This window comes from Astatotilapia calliptera, chromosome 9 (assembly GCF_900246225.1).
Source record: "Astatotilapia calliptera chromosome 9, fAstCal1.2, whole genome shotgun sequence".
Classification (NCBI taxonomy): Eukaryota; Metazoa; Chordata; class Actinopteri; order Cichliformes; family Cichlidae; genus Astatotilapia; species Astatotilapia calliptera.
The window spans coordinates 22590327-22610762 of NC_039310.1; the positions used below are offsets into that span (position 1 = coordinate 22590327).

The following is a 20436-nucleotide window of genomic DNA, read 5'->3' on the forward strand; positions in this document are numbered from 1 at the left end:
GCGCTACATGATACCTATGGAATATATAAAAATAAAGGCAAGCTTTACTGAGTGGCCTAAGAGAAATGGTTTTAGTTTCTTAGTCTTCGTGCATCATCCTGCTTTTTGAAGCTTTAAAAAATGAACAGCGAGGCATGCATGACCTTATTCGTCAGGATCACAGCAGAAAAGGAGAAAGAAGCCAACAGACCAGTGCGCTGTGGCCAAGGTATTCCCAAATCAAGGTAATATAACCTGGATCTCATTTGATGTGGAGCCCATGAACAAGAAGGGCTTCATACTGGTTAAATTATATTCAGTATGATTAGTATGTAGTCAGTCTTACAAACTGAACATGCTGGACTCAAATTAATATTGCACACGTTCCAAATCCCCCCCTCCACCCACCCCTCACGACCTAAACACTGGGAGAGATGAAGACGAATTCAGTGAGGTGGAAAATTATCAAAGGCAGATGTTGGAGCAAGGACAAGTCAAAGAGAAAGCAAGAGTAAGAGAGAGAGACTTGAAGAGTGCGCGGAGAGGGGGGGAAATGACTTGTTTGGTTATGCCAGTGCAGGGACGAATAATAGTTCATCCAATATACAGGTTTTTCTTTTCCACATGATGTGAATTTTTCATAGACTCCACACAGGTGTACAGATAATTAGCTCTTGTGGGTCTTCATGGAGAACCGAGACTATCACACTGTTCACAAAGAAAAGCACTGTGTACTGCATTAATAGGTGACCACTTTTAACTTACTTTACAATTCTTACTTACAATGTTATATCACTTTTAACACTTTGGTTATTAACCTTCAATCGATTATGTGTAAAAGAACTAGAGTAACTTACCTAAGGGTGACATCTCCGGTACTCCTGCCAGGTATGGTCCATCAGGAAACTTGGGCTCATTGTCATTGATGTCCTGGACTTTGACCACAAATTCAGATCTGGGTTCCACAGGCAAATTGGTGAGTCGGTCTACAGCTTGAGCTTGAAGGGTGTAGTAAGCCTGAGCCTCTCGATCAAGCCGCTTTGTGGCATGGATGTCTCCCGTGTTCTCATCAATGGTGAAGATGGAGGTGGCACCCTCACCAGAGAGCACGTACTTCACCTTGCCATCTCCTTTGTCCACATCTGAGTGTAGCTGTCGAAAGGAAAAAGAACCGGAGTTTAAATGCAGCCACACCAGACTGTAAACGTTTGAGTGGTGATGCTGGACTGAAGAATGATGTGAGCGCTTCTGGTTTAAAGGATACATAAAATCTTGCATTAAATAATTATTAAACAAGTGAGGATGATGCTTCATTCTCCATTTTTAGCAAGATAATGCGAGTATTTTATTTCCCTAAAAAAGAAACATTCTTCTTTTAAGCTTTTCTAAAACTCCCTTGTTCTTGTGCCCTTTTACAAATGTCCCATTCCCCTTTCCATAGTTTCAAATGCAAACCACCTCCAGTAAATAGCAGTTAATAGCAGCAGGAGACACATTTGATCAAAGGGCAGCTAACACAGACAGTGATACAGTATTGCTTCTAATGTTCTCCTCGTTTGATCCTTTAAAGAGTAAAAATAGCCAGAATCACAACACAGCCACCGCCTTTAACCCTTTGTGCGAAGAGATTTTGTCAGATTACATCATGGCTTTAAAATCATCATTGTTCCAGTGCAGACTGACAGCTTGAAAAGTGGCTTGAAAGTTAATTGGTGGTTAACATGTAGTTAATGTGCAGCATGTCAATCACAATTTCATACTCATTACATTGTTTGGCACCAGGAACAGAAAAAGTGGAAATGTAGATAGCAGTTTTTTAATTTCGTTTTTTATTTATTTATTTAAATACAGCTGTGCAGTGAACACAGATAATAGGAGAGAACCAAACAGAGCTTAGGTTGCACTGAGGTTCAAACAGCGAGCGACATGAAAGCACAGTAAATCACTCCCAGTTCTTTAATGGTTTTAAATCAGTCTAAACATTCGTCTGTTTGCCTCTGGTCACTGCTTTTATTATCACATAAATCTGGGCTTACTGTCAAAGCTAATGATAACTTTAGCCACACAACATACAAATACTAATGATTTTCCTGTAGATTTGATACGCTGCCTTTAAATCCTAAAACAAATCTACTGGGTTTTCAGTTGCTCGGATGCTGCAAGTGTATGGAAACTCTTGTTTTTGTCCTTGTAGCGAACAACAGAACATATAGCTTGCTTTGCTTGTGGCCGAGACATCGCTAAAGTTAGAGTAAGAGAGGCAGGCTGCTGCTGGTGGTTTGGTATTTAAAAGGCTGAGTCTCTAAGCCACAAGTGAAGACTGGTTCTTGTCCCTTTTGACATCACAGAGCGCTCATTCAGAGACGCACTTTATAATATGTAGAGAAGGGAAATAAATATATACCGTGTACATTTTTAGACATGTCTGGGATTCTTAATTATGTTCAAAGAAAATTAAAAAGCGGAAATCACATAATATGCTCCTCTATTAGACTTTGCAAACAACAAATGCAGCTATAAAATGTCTTTAAAACATTCAGTATTTAATCCGTACAAATATTCACTGTCATGTTGCTACAAATATGTACAAACAGCGCAAGCAAACACATCATGTTTATTGGATAAACATTCAAATCAGATCAAAAGATCAAAACATGCACCATTTATGCATGAATTATGGTACCAAATCCCACCATGATTTGCATTCTGCTGCAAATAATGGAATGAAATGAAACGCTGCCTTTTACTGTAATGACAGTGTGACTTCCTAACTAATGTAATGGTCATTACAAACAAAACTAGCAATTTTCCATTAAAACCCCAGCAATAACAAGCTCATCTGACATCAAAAATGTACTACAGTGGTTACAAAATGTGTTCATTTAATGTGTGTTGAATCAATAAAACAACAATGATGCACCAAATGGATTCGTGTTTTTCACACATTTTCTGACCAAAAATCTGTCATTAGGGCTGAGATGAATGGCTCCACTGGAAACATTAATCATCTCATTTTTTTTTGCCAAAGACATATACAAAGCTCTCTAAACGTGGTTCACGAAACTGCACGGGGAATTGTGACGCTCCATTCGAATCCCTTTTTCTGTATGTCAGGTGAAGAGATGCCAGAATTCCAGTGCAAAAACAACAGCGTGTTAAAGTTATATGGAGTGAAATTAGGACTCAGGGTTTCCATTATGCACTTCTTTATATCTTTTTTCCTTTTTGACATAAAACAAAGACAGATGATTTTATAGACGTGACTGTTCTAACTGGAATTGGTGACGAGACATCTGGATGTTCAACCTTAGATCACGTTTGCAGGTTCCTCTTGTTGCCATTTAAAGCATACAAAGTGTGGCTTTAAGTTTATCCACTAGCAAAAAGGATTTGACAGGATTATGTCTTCTGAGGATAAATAGCAAGAGCTGAGGTCATGTACCAAGAGTCGTGCTGTCAGATCCGTCCTGTTTAATGATCATACAAACCATCCGTCTTTAAATCTAGTCGTGCACCAAACATTGAGGACGATACTTTTAAATCAAACCGTTGTTCACCTCACAGCATGTGGGCTAAAAGAAAGTTTGATTGGTGGAGTAGCTAGAATGGGTATTAATAGGACTTGTTGTGACGTTGCATAGACAGAATACTGTACACCTTTACAGAGAAGATAGACAAACTACATGTTTTATCAAGGTACCTTTGTAGTTACCGCGGCAACATTCTGCTTATGACAGCGTTTTAATCTCCGAAGAGCAAGTCGAGACTTTAAAGATGACTTAAAGACCCTTTCTCAAAGTACAACTCCAACAAAATATTCCTTAAACACTTCTGGAGAAAGAAATTCAAATTATCAGGACAAGTAACCAGTCCTGAAAAATCCCGTTTGAAGTTAGAGCTGCGTGATGGACATCCACTCCACATCCACACAGCACTGATGTGTGTTTTAGGGGAAGGCAGTAGTTAGTTGGAGTTTAGTAACGGGCAGACTGACCTTTTTTGCTATAAGTATTTAGGACAGTGGATATTTCTGCCTTTACTTCATCATCTTTGACATGACAGAACATCTGATTCTTGATATTCAGTGTTTAAAAGTGTATACGAAAAAGTTGTGGCAGTAATGAACGCACTTCAAGTCTCAACCTAAATCTTGAGAACAATAATATCAGCTACGTCTGGGTTTTGTCTGTCTGTGTTTTTGGTCCAGCTTCCTTTCTCTGCAAAAGACTGGAGACAAACAGCTTCTGAAAAGTATTAGGTACACAATGGCAATGATTGCAAGATAAACTGCTGCTTTAGTCAGCGAGTACTGCACTTATATAAAATCGAAGGACTCAAGCTTTGAAAACACAAGAGCTCTTAATGTAGCTGTCCTGTATCTTTCATTAATGTCTCTGCCCTTTGAAATGCTCACTTCATTTAAACTCCATACCCTAATTTGTAGCATATGATCAGACAACCTTGATGGTATTTCTATAACATCAGATTTACTTTCAGAGCTACAGGTTATATCAGAAAAGTGTGTTTCTTGATACTGTAGAGTTGGTTTTCTTGGAAGAAGTAAACTTTGGATTCTTACAGCCAGAGCCAAAGCCGTATTGAAATGACAGAATATCAAAAGTCATGCTCAAAATTGTGACATGAGATAGAACAGCTGTTCACTTGACTTCTTGGCAATATACCACATCATCACGTTTTACTGTGCTGACCTTCTCCTTCTACAGTTAGGTCTAAAAGTATATGGACAGTGAAATTTTGTTTCTGTACACTGGCAGAGTGCTTTTAAATCAAGCAACCAAGATGTGATTGAAGTGCAGACTTGAGTGTTTAATTTAAGGGGGTGAAAAAAAAAAGTATTTTATTAAGAGTCCACAGCAATTTTCACATCATTCTTTATGCTGTCCTCCATTAGAGGCTCAAAATAATATGAAGGAACTAACATAATTTCAAATACAAGGATTGTTTTTGATATTTGGATGAAATCATTTGCAGGCTGTCAACATTACTAAATGCTGGTTTCCTCCTGCCAGGTCTTTACTGCAGCCAACTTCAGCTGTTGCTTACTTGCAGGTCTCTTTTGCTTCAGTTTTATCTTCAGGTACTGAAAAGTACACCATTTGCTGTTAATGAAACCTGGACATAAACATCTCATGTCAGGTAAAACTCTATCAAAGTAAATTTAAAATACTGTTTATATGTGCAAGAAAAGGACTATTCAACATCGTCTATTTCTATTTCAGTGTTAATCAATTCCTAGAGACCTATAGCAGGTTTCAGATTTGCTGTTCATGTCAGAACACTGGTATCCTTTAAGACCTTGTTGTCCAATTGGACGTAAGACATAGCTTTTGTCCTCGTTTTAAAGATAAAATTGAACTAAATCTTTATTTAAATAGCTTTACAGCTGCTTGTTGCAGATTCAGCAATACCTCCAAAAATGTAGTGAACACCAATATAAATCTCTCACAAAGTGGCTGTGCAAACTCCAAAGAGAAACTCCTTGCAGTGACTTTTGGTAGAAATGACCTGATCAACTTCTGCTCCTCCTCAATCTGAGATACATCACGTGAAATCTCCTTGTCAGCATCCTTGTCAGACTGGTCTGTTTCCTCCAGGAGCCTGACCTTAAAGTGATACTGAAAATGCACATTCCCAATGACAGCCAGAAAACAGCTAGAGCACTTTGCATCCCTGAGGAAATTTTCTCCATGCTTAGCAAAATTCCCCTGCGGTGCTTCTTTACTAGTTTCATAAACTCCACCAGAGAAATGAGTAAGCTTCAAAAATAGTTTCCCGGCATATCTTCCTCTTAGATAACGTGACATGTAGGTTGAGGAATTCTTCCCTTGTATGATCCCCAGCTGAGATCAGCAGCTAACTATCAATGATGAAAAAAGTCAGGGCAAAGGCCTGGCCTCTACCTTCTAGAGCCGTCTGATGGTTCGCCAGAACTTCTTTGATGCTACAAAACTTTTAATATCCTTACCGCACCTGACCCAGAGCTCAAGACCAGAAAAAGTACAGTTACTGTACTTTCCCTTGCAGCAACAGAGAAAAATGTTTTTCAGCACTTTAATATATATATATATATATATATATATATATATATATTAGAGATGGACCGATCCGATATTACGTATCGGTATCGGTCCGATACTGACCTAAATTACTGGATCGGATATCGGAGAAAAATAAAAAATGTAATCCGATCCATTAAATATCACGAAAACACCTCACAAAACTTGCAACACGCCGTAACTCACCTCAGAACGTTAGCAGTCGGAGCAGTATGCATCACGTGATAGAGCGGCTGTGGCATGCGGGACCTGTCGGTGGTCTGGATAGCATTTGGAGCTTCGCTAGCAACCCGGCATTTCATCTCCGACAAAGTTATCCCCGAGAGAAGTAAAGCAAGTGTTTAAGTCCATCTCTGAATGTTTGTAAAGCATTCCCACGTTAAGCTTAACAAGCGACTGCCTCTCGCTCTTCTTGCTGCTACTTCAATCATGAAACTGCTCAATGATCAGCTGATCGGCTTTTCTGTCGCGAGTCCGTCGCTCTTCTTTGTTTTTGGTCCACTTTGCACCAGAAAGAGGAAACCAGCGGCTGAACAACAGCAGAACGTTTAAGCTTGATAAGCTGTTGTTAGAATTTATTTAATATTACTTTCTACTCGAGGATCTTTTTCTACGTAGCTGACGCTGGTAACTGTGCAGGGGCGGATCTAGCAAAGTTTAGCCAGGGGGGCCGATAGGGCATGAACAGGGAAAAGGGGGCACAAAGACATACTTTTCTTTTTTATTCTCATTTAAAATGTCGAGCTTTTAATAAATAATTATCTGACACCCAAAGTTTTAATTTGATGTAAAATGAATAGAAGTCAATTACTGTATATAGTGACTATTAAGTCTAATATATATACCCTAGTAAGCTATAGTACTTTTTACTTTGGGAAGGTACCATCTGTGCAGTCTGCAATTTTGTTGAAGAAAGATGTTGAATCTATTTAATATTTCTTGAAAAATAATTGATTTCTGTGCATTTTTTTTTCACACTGCATCAAATTAAGGTTGATTACGTCGATTAAGCATCATGAGGTGGCGCGTGAGGGGTGGTTCCTTATTTTTTATTTATTTCTTTTTGTTGTTGCTGGGAGTTGGAACCCTATTAGTTAGGTTGCTTAATATTTACGCTAAGTACTCTTTAAAATACCAGAATAGGGAGGATGGTGTAGGTCTAAGTTTATTAGATTGATCAGTATTGCTGAACTATGAAATATTTTTTTTGTATACAGGTATAACAGAATAGCTTTAGTGTAGTTGTTGTTTTAAACTTGAGTATGAACTTGCAGACTTGCAAAATGCAGCAAGATATTTTAAAAAACAGTTTTGTTGATTAAAAAACACTATATCGGATTCATATCGGTATCGGCAGATATCCAAATTTATGATATCGGTATCGGTATCGGACATAAAAAAGTGGTATCGTGCCATCTCTAATATATATATATATATATATATATATATATATATAGAGAGAGAGAGAGAGAGAGAGAGATAAGTGTAGTTGAGTAGACAATAATGAAACTCGTCTTTCAGTTTATCTGTAAATGTCAACATCTCATTACGGTATAAATAACAATGGTATTTCAGCACTCAAGGGTAGAGAATGATTAGGTCAATATTATTTCGGTGGTGCTGACGGAGTATAAGCTTAAGAGAGGATATAACACCAAAGGTCTTTTATTAATGGAATCCATCAGCCTGCTGATGGATTCAGCACTGAGGCCATGATGATTGCAGTGGCTGCGTCCTCAGGCCTAAGCATGCATATGTCACCCCTCTTATGGAGCCTACTGTGTTTATTCACCATCTCCTGCTGTCAGGAACAAACCTAAGGTAAATTATCAGTCTTGGGGAGAGTCAACATTTAATCTCGAGGAAGCCATCCGTAGCAGTTTGTTTCCGGTAAATGCCATGGACAAGAAGGACAAAGCAGACAGGCCACAAAGTATGCAAGCAGGGTCGGGGGTCAAGCGCAGTATGTGGTCTTTTCAGTGCACTGTTTGGTTTGCAACATTTCCAGCTCTGTTTGCAAAAGAAGAAGACAGAAGAGTCCAGCGTTTGGCTCCACACACTCAGTCCAAAATTGCAGACTACATAAAAGATGTATTACTTTGGTGAAGGTTTTTAAAAGTACAGCCAAGTCAAATAATTTTTCTCTATCATTAATCGAATCCATTTTGCTGCTAATTTTCAGGTGCTTTTTGAAGTTTCAACTCTTGTTCCTTTCCCTCAGCACCATATTTGCTAAAATGTAAACTCCTGTTATTCTTTTCTTCGCTTCCCCCGAGGTGAGTGTAACACAGCATGCGGCACGGTGCTGCACGGCAGTGTAGCTCAAAGGCGCTCCCAGGGATTGTGAAGGAGGGGTGGGATCTGAACACGAACCCTTCTGAAATCATTGCTGACACTTATCATCACTTTGTATGCAGGCAGTTCTCCAGGGACCAGCCTGTTAGCTTTGTGTTTGCTTGTTTACCTTGTAGCAAGGGAGAAGGGTAAAAAGCATGAAAGAACCCATAACAACCCACTGATTCACGCTTGTCCTTTTACTAAAACTACTGCACAACATTTTCAAATTATTCTAGCATTTGAATTTTCATTTTCACCATTGAGTCAAACAAAAAAAAAAATGCATGTAGTGCTTGAATAATGTTTAATCCTTTTGTCCCCCCCCCTTCCCCTGTTTTGCTTATCTGTGTGCGATACAAAAAGAATACAAATATAAAGTCTCATAAAAGAAAATACAAATAAAAAGATGCATGTTTCAGGCTTTGGATGTTTTTTCAGAAGGTGTTTCTTCTATTCAGTGGACTGAACAACCTAAAATGGATATAAACATCAATACCTACAGGCAGCCTGTGAGCAATACTCAATCCTGTACACTTAAACAGCCTCAGCTGTTGCTCAAGAGCCCTTAATCAGGCATCGCCCTCAAGATATTTCACAGAGCTGCTTGAAGATCAGGGCTCAACAGGTTGTCTTCTAGCAAGGTAGTACAGTATCTCAAAAGTAAGAAAAATATGAAACACTGAAAACGGTGCACTCTGGCATTGTTTCCTGTTGAGAAACTGATGGTGCACAGGAAGCCTTAACCCACTACAAATCATATTCTACACAATAGCATAATTACAAACAGGAATTGCCATTAAATTAGCATTATGTCTGGACACTAAACACATGCTATATGTGAAACTAACAGGAGCTCAGAGTCATTAATGAAAGCATACGTGAAACTCAAATAAAATAAGTACACAGACAGGACAAAGGGCCTTTCTGGCAGGGAAAAAAGCTAAAAATGTAGACAGAGGCTTCAGTGTAGCTGTCACTGACATCAGCTCTCGACATGCTTGGCTTTTCATCTATTCACTCGGCCATGTTCTGGTGAGTAGCCATGGTGCTGTGCTTTGAGAGAGGCTCAGTAGTGCAGCCTCCCTTCTTTCATTTCAAATTGCGAGGTGGGGAATTAGCGATCGCCATGGAGAGACTGTTAGCTATCACACAGTGGTGTACAGATGCATGGGATCTGCGCCCCTGAAGTTGTTTCCTTATTGTGCTTAAGTATAATAAATGGTGTCTTCACATTAGTGTAAGTTTAACACATTTCCGTTATTAAGATAATTTCTGATTAGTTTGGTTTATTCTTTTAGTGCTGTTTTCAAGTTTTTGAGTGTTTTATTTGATTTTGCCAAGCCAGGCTCTTGGAAAGAATATAATAAATGTCACATCTTATCATGTGCATAGACCATATTTGTGTGAGTGTTAGTTGTGCAAAGAAATGTAGCTTTTTTTAAATTTGTCTCTTTTCATTATTAGAAAATTGTTCATAAATCAGCAAAATAAAATCGATGACTAAAAACCTAAGACAAAATCTGACAGTAACATGTGTTCTGTATGACTCACCACTCAAGATAAATCCTTGACTTTTTATCAAAATTCGCACTTTTTATGATTCTGAGGAAAAAAAAACCCCTCCAAATGCTGAGATTAAAATCAAAATGTTGACTTTTTTAAATCTCAGAATTCTTTTTTTCAAATTCTGAGAAAAAAGTATGTTAAAAGTCATGACTCTAATCCTATTCTGTAGTGACTCAACTCTAAAATAAAGTCTGAATTCTTTTCAGGAAGAATATTAGAAAAGCTGTCATTTTATGCTGAGGTAATGAGAGCATTTGTTGAAATATACCTGCGTACTCAGACCGAATGCCATGCAGCTTTCGTAGTTGGATCAGTTTTGGATTCACGGGAGAAGTAAGCTTGAATTTCTTTCTCTTTTGTACACTCGGGTCTCGCTAGTTACAACACAGCAAGCACAAAGGTGGTCTATTGGTTGTTTGTAGTAAATACATAGTGGCGTCACAATCAGATACAATTTATAAGAAGGGCAAAAGGCAAAAACATTTCCTTCACTTTCTGTCTGAACACACTTTTAAGATGGTTGAGTTGCCAGCTGTGTAAGAGATAAAAGCAGTTGCACTGTCAGTTGAGGGGAAAAGCTGAAGTGTGTATGTTGGCAGTGGCAGCAGTTGAAATATAAGCTGAAGTAACTGAAGTGTCAGTTTATTTTCCGTGAAAAAAACCAATACACGTTTTTATAAATTAGGAGAATTTCTCTTTTTTTCATTCATTCTATTTTCAAATAAGCTGATTCAAAATGGTACAAGAATGCTGTTTAATAGACTTCAGTCTGTACAAACAGATGCATGTGATGGCTTGACAGCAGGTACAAAGCAAGTGCAGACAGCTCTTTTAGAGGATAAATATAAAAAAGCTGAGAAGCAGTTTTCAGGGATACGGCAGGATTCGCTGCTTTCTCTCAGATGTGGCGATTGTTCTCATAAGAGAATCGGCTTTCAGTCAAAGTCAGAAAAATGATTTTCAGAATTCTGACTGCCATTTATACGTTCTGTTTCCATCAGACAGCGGTGGCTCATATCTGCACCTGCTGGCTGAGTCATGACACAAAAGAGATAATGGCTCTGTTTCGGTGTGGGGAAATTGAATTGGGATTTTCTGAAAAATAGACCTTAACAGCTACAGTCAAGATCGCTAATGCAAAAAGAAAACGTATACACACACATTGTTTTTTCTCTTTGTTTCAAATCCAGCTTCTTATCTGGATTCCTATTAGATCAGTCATTCGTGTTTCTGTGAATAAATAAGCAGTAAATCAAAAACTAACATGAGTGGCGGGTTTTGTTACGTTTAATCATACATTAGTCTGTGCCTAATACAACCCTGAGGCACAATGCACTCGTTGCCTGCGGTGCACAAGAAGCATTGCATTTGACGAAATGAAACAATCAGTTCTGACAGGAAACAATGGAGCCGTCTGTGTCGTGTAAGGGGAAGTTATCAAAAAAAGAAAAAAAGCACCTGCTTTATCAAAAAGTAGTAAATGGCATCATATTGATATAGCAAGAACGGATATTTTTTTGATAATTTTATTAATGTACACAAAACATTAATTCACTGAATGACAAGACAAAAGATTTATTTTGGTTTTGGTTTAGACTCGTGCCTATTTGAATTATCAAAAGTCAAAACTCAGCTTATCTGCTCTTTAGTTTTGAACAATCCTTTTGCTTGAAGGTGTCTTTAACTTAGCATATCCTCACCTCTCATGAGATTATCCATGCAGCTAAAAGGTTACTAGACAATGTAATTATTGCTTTGTAAATTTGATATCCCAAATTAAGCGCCTTTGCAAAATCCAAGTGGGCTCGCTCGCTATAGTGAAACGCAGCTTCACTGGAGTGCACTCAGTTTACTACAGACATCAACACTGCAAGCTGTGCATTAGAAAATGTACAAATTAAATTTTGATTGTTGAACAGAAGTACTAAGCAGCTGTGTCAGTGCTAATGTGAATGTAACAAATCTCTAGTCCCTTCAAAAGAAAATGCGAAACATAAATAAGCAGACAGATACATTTACACGCAGCGGCACAGGAATGAAAAACTAGACTCCTTTCACAGAAAGAGATGCAGGGATAGAGATTTTCTTAATTTACTTGAGCACAATGAGGCCATTTTTGGACGATCCCTTGACACGCACATGTTAATTAAAGACATGCAGGAGTGCTTCCAGGGCCTTTCAGTCTGGTGCCCTGCTGCCTTTTCTGCTTTGCCAGTCTTGCCACCATGCCGATTTGTCATCCACATCAATGAAAGTAATCAAGCCAGCAATCAGGGCAAGCTTTCACTTTATTTTATTTTTTATTTTACGTATGTGTATGTGTGTGTGTGTGGCATTCAGCTGCCCTCATCACAGTGGTGCACATAAATGGAAGACAGGAATAGGCATCCTTTTCAAAGTATTATGGGGGAGGGAATCAAAGCTCTTTTGTCACAAAAAGGCTTCTTAGATGCTATCGTTGCAGCATTTTTTTTTCCCTTCCCTTTTTTTTCATGTGCAAGTGAGTACAGCCTATAACTGACAGCCTATTGATGGATTAAATGAAAAGGAGAAAAGGTGAGAAGAAAAGTGTATTTCCATATCAGGTGGTGTCGATATAAGGAATCACCGTGGCATGCTGGACTTTATTATTCATCTCGTCTGAGGTTATCTGAGGCAAAAAAAAGAAAAAAGAGAGGCCAATAAACTGGACACTGTTTCAGATGTGATAAAGGTAACCATTTTAACATTGAGGTTGAGGCCAGTATCAATATGAATGCAGCATTATTAAAAGATGGTGGAGACACAATCTGCATCTAACCTTTCAATACGTTTTTATTATCCTAAGGTGTTTCATTAGTTTCATGTATCCATACAGTGCACAGTCAATTTTTCAAAAATAGCTCGCAGTGGTTGAACAGAGATTTATTAGATGTGATTAGAGAGATTAGAGCTGCATTTAACATGTCTTTATGCACAGATTATAGAGTTTAGGTTTACATAGAAAAAAAAGCTGTTGCCAATTGTGTTAAATAGAATCTGGATGCTGCCAAATATTAGAGTCCCTCAAAGAACAGAAATCCAGTTAATTTATGACATGTGTGAGGATTTTATTGAAACTGACAAGAACTGACAGAATATGAACTGAAATTAGACAGTATCAAGAACCTTCCTGGCTGTATACTGTAGTTGTCAGTGGCCTACAATAGTTTAAAAAAGAGCATATTGAATAAATGCACATATATATAGTCACAGTAAAAAGAAAGTATTTGCGTTGTAAGGTTTCACACATGAGGAAGATTATAAATAATTAAGATGTCTAAAGGTAAACGCAACCTTTAGACATATAATATACTCTGCCATTATTTATTTAATAAAAGCAAAAGCAAAACCTGAAGAAATTCTGGCCTGCTCTCCTCTATAACATTTGTTCAGTTCATTGAGTTTTGCAGATATTTTTATTAACGGCTCTCTTAAGGTCCTGCTACAGTGTTTAAGTCAGGTTGAGGTTTTAACTTTGACTGAGCCGTTGCAACACCTTGTTTCTTTTCTTTTTCAGCCATTCTGTTGCAGATTTGTTGCTATTTGGGGGATCATTGCCCCCAAATGATCCCACTGTGCATGGCCTCACAGTGAAGCTGATGGCCTCACAATTGATTCTAGAGTATATTTAGAGCAGTTCATGGTAGAGACAGTGACTGCAAGGTGCCCAGTGTGTCTGCAAAACAAGCCCAAATCATCACTACTCTGCTACCATGCTTCAGAGTTGTACTTTGTTTTCACTAAATGTGGTGCTGTGAATTATGGCAAACGTCTTTGTGGTTCAATATGATGCAACTTTGCTGCCATATATATATATACACATACATATATATATATTATCATTACTGATTTTCCTCATTATTGGCACTTTGTTGCCAAACACCTGAATGTGCCAGACTGCAAACTGTTATTTTAGCTTCTGTGACAGTGTGTTTTCCTTGAGAGTGCACTTTCTTTTTGACCATGACCATACACTTGTGCATATAAATTAGAAGATCTGTGTATAAAAAAACCCACCCAGTCTAACGTGTTTACACTACTTGTGAAGAAATGACTGGTTACTAAGTTATTTTCGGTGAAAGGAAGCATTATTAAACCACAAATTCATGCTCCAAATTTGTTACAGGAAGATAAAATGAAAAGAATATTTTAACTCTGTCTCCAGATTTGACTAAAATTACAACATGCCAAGGATCAGCAATATGAAACTACAAATTAATGCACAAAATATGTTGCTTTGCAACAGGAGTTACATTCTACTTGGTTTTAACTGTGTTCAGAGTTGTATTGATCATAAGCTTCTACATGTGAGATATAGATCATACATCTGTAGACAATTTGGCACCAATGTAGCTGTGTGCAAACGTAGCGTTGAAAATAACCACGACAGCTCATTTTGTTTATGAGAACCATGTCTAAACTTTTATGTAGAGACTGTTTCTAATAACACTGGCAAACTGTGCATACATATTATTTTTGTACATAGAAAAAACACTACATTTACTGGCTGTAAACCATTCTTTATTTCATTGTTTGTATATAAAATCTATTTTAAAAGAAGTAATTAGACTTGATTATGAAGACAACATCCAACTTGTGAAGAAAGAAACAATGAAGTATTTAAAGACAAGTATGTTAGATTCTGTTTTGGAATCACAAACAACAACAAAAAAAACATAATGAAAAAAAAGAAATGAGAGACTAGTTCAGAGCCTATTAAATCAGGCTGAAGAACAGGCTTTTTATATCACCAGCAATTGCCAAAAACTATATATGAATAAATAGTTGTACTATAAAGTTATAAAGTCAATAGTCAAGTGTTGCATAGGTCTGATTGTGTAAACAGGAAGTATATAATGACAATAAGCAATGCACACTCTGTTTTGGTTTATGCAAAATTGTGTCACTTCTTATTTTTCTTTTTTACTTAACTAACATGATCTGAAGTAAGCATGGGGTATGCACATCCTTGCCATAATTTCTTACGAATGGGGAACAGGCATTTGCAAGGTTTTTATGCATGCATATTGTTTATACAGCTTTATGTATTACTGGCGGTGAAATATTGGATCAGTCTGTTTGTGTGTAGCCCTCAAGTCCAGCTCAGAATTTTAATGACTGCTCGGAAAAGTGGTTTCAGATAAAAGAAAGTTTAGGTGACACTGCTGCAGGCATCCACTCACATAATGAAAAAAATAACACATGCATACCGGTTAAAGTGACAAAATACCTCATTTTTACAGCAAAGGACACATGCAGGATATACAGCAAAGTATGAGCTACGGCGGGCTATAAATATCACTTGACACACTGTTCTGAAGCTATGGTCCCAGACTCATGGTTTTTCTGCTCCAACTCTGTCCATCTACAGTAGAAGGAAAAGCCCTCTGACTTCACTCCAACACTGTGTTCATTTAAAATTCATATTGACTATAGCCCTGGGTCATTAATCATGAATATTTTTTATTAATTTATCACAAACTGACATGTACTATTTTGACATTATGACTGCCTGCTTAAAATGTAAAGCTTAATAACACTCAGTTACATTTGCATAGTCAACTTAGTTCCTTTTAGAAGTGCAAGAATATCATAATTAATTGAAGCAGTTACTGTACGCCTTTCATTAGAATTTGACTTTCAAGTTAAAAAAGGGAGAAAAAAGTTCAATCAAAGACGGTACGTGGCAATTATAGAAATATCAAGCTTCTATGATCATATAAGATGTGAACTAAAATGCAAAGCAGGGAACACCAGTCTATCCTAAAAAATTAAATACATTTTATATAAATCTATGATATGTAAGTAGACTTTTTATAACACAGACAAATTTCAAGTGTGTTATAGTTCAAATTTATTCTTCTCTTCACTGTCAAGATAGCTGAAGTGTATTTTTTGCTTTTTTACCTACTATTTATATTCGAATCTACAGTATTATGGTTTTAGTCTGTTGTTAAGTAGTTGTTAGGCAATGTGGTGATAGTATATAATACTATATCACACATAATTTAAGTTTTGCGGACATAAGTGAGATATTTTCGTTGTGAAATTGAAACGATATGGTGCTTTTTTGAGGTGTTGTGGGTGCGTAAACCCTACAAATGGATCATTTTAACTTGTTGGCAAGTGGTCGCTAGGTAAGTCAGACTATATCATACATAATTCAAGTTTCGTGGAAATCAATTATGAACTTAATTTCACACCATAATTTTATAAGATGTTGCAAGCACATAATAAATGCTACGAATGGGTCATTTTAGCTTGTTCATTTGCGGTTGCTAGGCATTGTGATAAAGCCATAATATATCATGCATAACCAAAGTAATGCTAGGCAGTGTGTTACCGTGAATTGGCTAAACCTACATGTGTTCCTCTGAAGATTTTTTTTTCTTTTATCCATGGTAAAATTTTGTTAAAAAAAGAAAGTGTAGACAAAAGGGGTGCAGCGTTCAAACAAAGACTCGAGCACTCTAGCTTAACTCTACCGCCTTACTTTCAGCTATAATGTGTCAGCTGTGTAAGGTGAAACCTCCTACACATATTCTTTGTGATTATTTAACTAACAAAAACAGTCTGTCTACTCTAAAAAAGTTAAAATGTTCTGCAACTTTAGAAAGTGTTCCCCTCCGCCAACAAAGATGCCAGGCCCTTCCAAAGTGGCTGCTTTCCATCTGTCTTGCAGCCGCTCTCCATTGGCTGTCATGTGAAAAAGGCCCTAGGAATTTGCTAAAACAAATTAAAGCTGTATTTTCCGAAAGCAGAAACAACAGATCTGCCCCTTGTATACAGATAACATTAAAGCTGCCATAATAATGTGGGTTTTGTAATCCATTTCATAAATCTGGAAGCTTGTCTTCAACATAATGTGTTCTAATGCCAGAAGGTTTGCAGACATTTAAATCATCACAGTTGGTTTTGGGGTAGTTCAGATCGCACATATGAGGTCGCATGGAGTCGGCAGAGTCACATTAATTAAATTGTCGAGTGGAGATTGCCTGGGAAGGGGGACCGCACTCCACAAGATGATAATCAAGGTTCCTCCTCTGCGTGACGATAATTCTTCCATCTAATATATTTACAGCCCAAACCCTATAGAAGCTCGGCTTGTGCATGGCAGTTTTGGCTGTCAGTCAGCCATCATTCAACCACCTTTGAGTCCAGAAAGTTTTTCAAAAACTTCTCAATGGAGTGTCATAAAAGTTTTAGACTTCCATGATCCCCAGAGGACGAATCATGAAACCAGTGATCATGTTCAGGATTATTGAGTTTCCCTCCAAAGAACTCAACTATGATGATTGCAGCATATGTATACATGTATGTCTCTTTCTTAACTCTTCCTAGACACATTCATCAATCTGGATTACACTTCCTATAAAAACAGCCTAGGGTACCTGGATTATTAGCATCTACATTCTCTAACTGCACCTTATAATTATAAGTATTATGCATTGTGTTAGAAAGGTTTTCATCTGCACACACTGCGACTATCAGCTGATTTTATTTTGCGAGCATGCCAACGCAAAGTTAGCCAAGAACCCAGACTGATGACACAGCCGAGCGTATGCAGACTCCGGCAAAGGAGCCAAAGCCTAAAGATCAACAAGTAACAAACTGACAAAGTTGTTTGCATTACGTGTACGGTACATGTCACTGGAATTAGTTATCATGGATATCTCTAAATAAATGTTCATCAAACACTTATACACGCCTGTATCCAAGGAATATGTATAGTAGCTTGCAAGAAAGAAGAACAGTAAATAAACATATGGTTTTATTCTTAATTTGTTTGGTATTTATGAACAACCATTTTTACCCGCTCACTACGTAAAGTAATATGATGAACAAACAAAGAATAGCATGATAAATTAACACACGTGTTTGTGTTTTCATAAAGGCCAAAGTGATGTTGTTATGCAATCAATATTGGTGACCTTTGCTAGTCTACAAGTCATGGAAACTTGAAACTTGATTGGAATGTGACAGAAGGTAAATAAGGGTGGTTTAATATCCTTCATAAAAGTTTCATCCTCTTATTTATCTTCGCCATTGTTGTGCTAATATTCAGTCATGCCTCCTATAGTATATGTGCATATTTGATGGAGTGCAGCCAATGAATATCCAGCTGGGCTGACATAACACACGGCTGTGAAAGATGAAGTGTAATAATGTCCCATTATTTGATAAGGTACAGTATTCAGATAAAATGAAGAAACACAATCAAAATAGAAATAGCTGTGAATTCATTTCTATTCATTTACTTCCCCCTTGTTTTTTTTATTTCGACAGAATTTTCATGCCATTCATTTTTTTTTACATTTGGAGAAACATAATTGCTTATGTTTGTTTGCTCATTTTGCTTTTTGTGTTTTTTACATGCACTCAGGCTCTTCACAGCAAACAGGCTTCAGTGGTTTTTAACACACGATTTTTTGATTAAAAACCAATTCAGTGAAGAGTACTCATCGCTCTGAGCACTCCGAGGTGACCGCCTGATGACAGTAACATCAATAATCTCTTCTCAGAGGCTAGTCACCCCCAATACGCGGATGATGATGACCGACAAGGACAATGAACAATCAAAATATTGGAGATGTGGATCAGGAGGACATTAACTAACTTATTATTAGCCACAAATCACACAGTTTCCAGAAGCATAGACTATTACTTAGTCATGTAAGCCTCTAGCTGATAAACTGTGTCTTCAGGGCATCCTGGCCTGTATGGCCTATAGACTCTGTAATTACCTGTCTTTTGCTTTCAGCTCATTTGCGGATTTTAGCGCTCAGCTGTCTTCTAGCTAGCAAAAGCTTATGGTGCATACTATGAGAGCTATGAGAGCAATAATGCTAGCTGTATTTTCTTCATAGTTCTGTGAAGGATATTTTAAACCATGTCTCTTAAATCATCTCATGTAGAGACTCATGCTCTATAAATAAATAACAAAATTTTAAATAAGTAATTATATTTTGGTATTCCTCTAAAATATAACATAATCCAACATATTATTATGAAATGTTAATTCATCAGGCGTCTTTTACCATGTTTGGACTTTACAGCAGCTGGGTTATTTCTAAGTGTTTTTAATTAAATATGTATTTTACTTTACAGCGCACAAAGAAAATGTTTTATATTGTATGTCTTTGTGACAAAGGCATGACTTTTTTCTTAAGTGTTACTTGGATTTCATATTTCTTTTGAGCAATCAGTGCATAACTGGCAATGACAAAATCCCACATCCTTTAACTCAAACGTTTAAATGGATGATATAATAACAACATTGTATAATGGGTGATTTAATTTTAAGTACTACGTATTAAGTTGGCAATCACTGAGAAGCGAAGTTAGGCTGACAGTCATGTTCATTGCTTTCTTTATGGGAGTTATGTTTGAGGTTTTTGCAGAACTGTAGGGAAAAACATCAGCAAGATCACAGGTACACATCAAAAGAAAGAGCAGGAGAAACATTGATGCAATCTTTTTTTTAATTTCAAATTCTCTGTATCAATGTTTAAGTAAAACTTGCCTGTGTGAGAAATGGGAAAAATCATGGAGACAAAATGTACCAATAACTTGGTGCAAGCTGTCACACAGCCGGGCTCGTACACTGTGACAGAAAGATAAGACGCGAGGTGAAGGCCAATTAATAACCAATTTATTTAAACAAAGAAAAAAAGACAAATAAAACAAACAAAAAAGATCAATGAAATGTGAAAGATAGTAATAAATCAGTAATAAGGTTATGTATGTCTGAATGAGGAAGTAGTATGACGATAGATATGTTGAATGGCAAACTATGATGGTCTGAGGAAGCGTGTGGATTGAAAGCACCTTGGCCTGGCATGTCCTTAATGTCAAACTGTACTTTCCTTTTTGCTAAAGCATATAGTTAGGGCTGGACCAGGTGACCCTGAATCCTCCCTTAGTTATGCTGCAATAGATATAGGCTGCCGGGGGATTCCCATGATGCATTGAGTTTTTCCTTTCCAGTCACCTTTCTCACTCACTATGTATTAACAGACCTCTCTGCATTGAATCATATCTGTTATTAACCTCTGTCTCTCTTCCACAGCATGTCTTTTATCCTGTCTTCCTTCTCTCACCCCAACCGGTCGCAGCAGATGGCCGCCCCTCCCTGAGCCTGGTTCTGCCGGAGGTTTCTTCCTGTTAAAAGGGAGTTTTTCCTTCCCACTGTTGCCAAAGTGCTTGCTCATAGGGGGTCATATGATTGTTGGGTTTTTTTCTCTGTATCTATGAAGCGCCTTGAGGCGACTTATGTTGTGATTTGGCGCTATATAAATAAAATTTAATTGAATTGAATTACTTGTGGCCTATTCCTGTGTCTTACTACAACACAGAAATATATCACGGATAAGGCAGACAGGCTCGCAGGCACTCACAAATCTGCAGTTTGTAACTAGAACGAAGCAAGTCCATATCAGTAATGCGTAGGAATGGG

At 37.5% G+C, this 20436-nt stretch overlaps 1 protein-coding gene across 1 annotated transcript in view; it reads right to left on the reverse strand.

Annotated features, from left to right (window-relative positions):
* The window catches only part of LOC113029246 (cadherin-7), a 116181-nt gene that overhangs the window by 67904 nt on the left and 27841 nt on the right, over nucleotides 1–20436 (reverse strand). Inside the window, exon 3 of the mRNA XM_026180022.1 lies at nucleotides 837–1131. Coding sequence (XP_026035807.1) covers nucleotides 837–1131 — 295 coding nt within the window. The remainder of the gene's footprint in view (nucleotides 1–836; nucleotides 1132–20436) is intronic.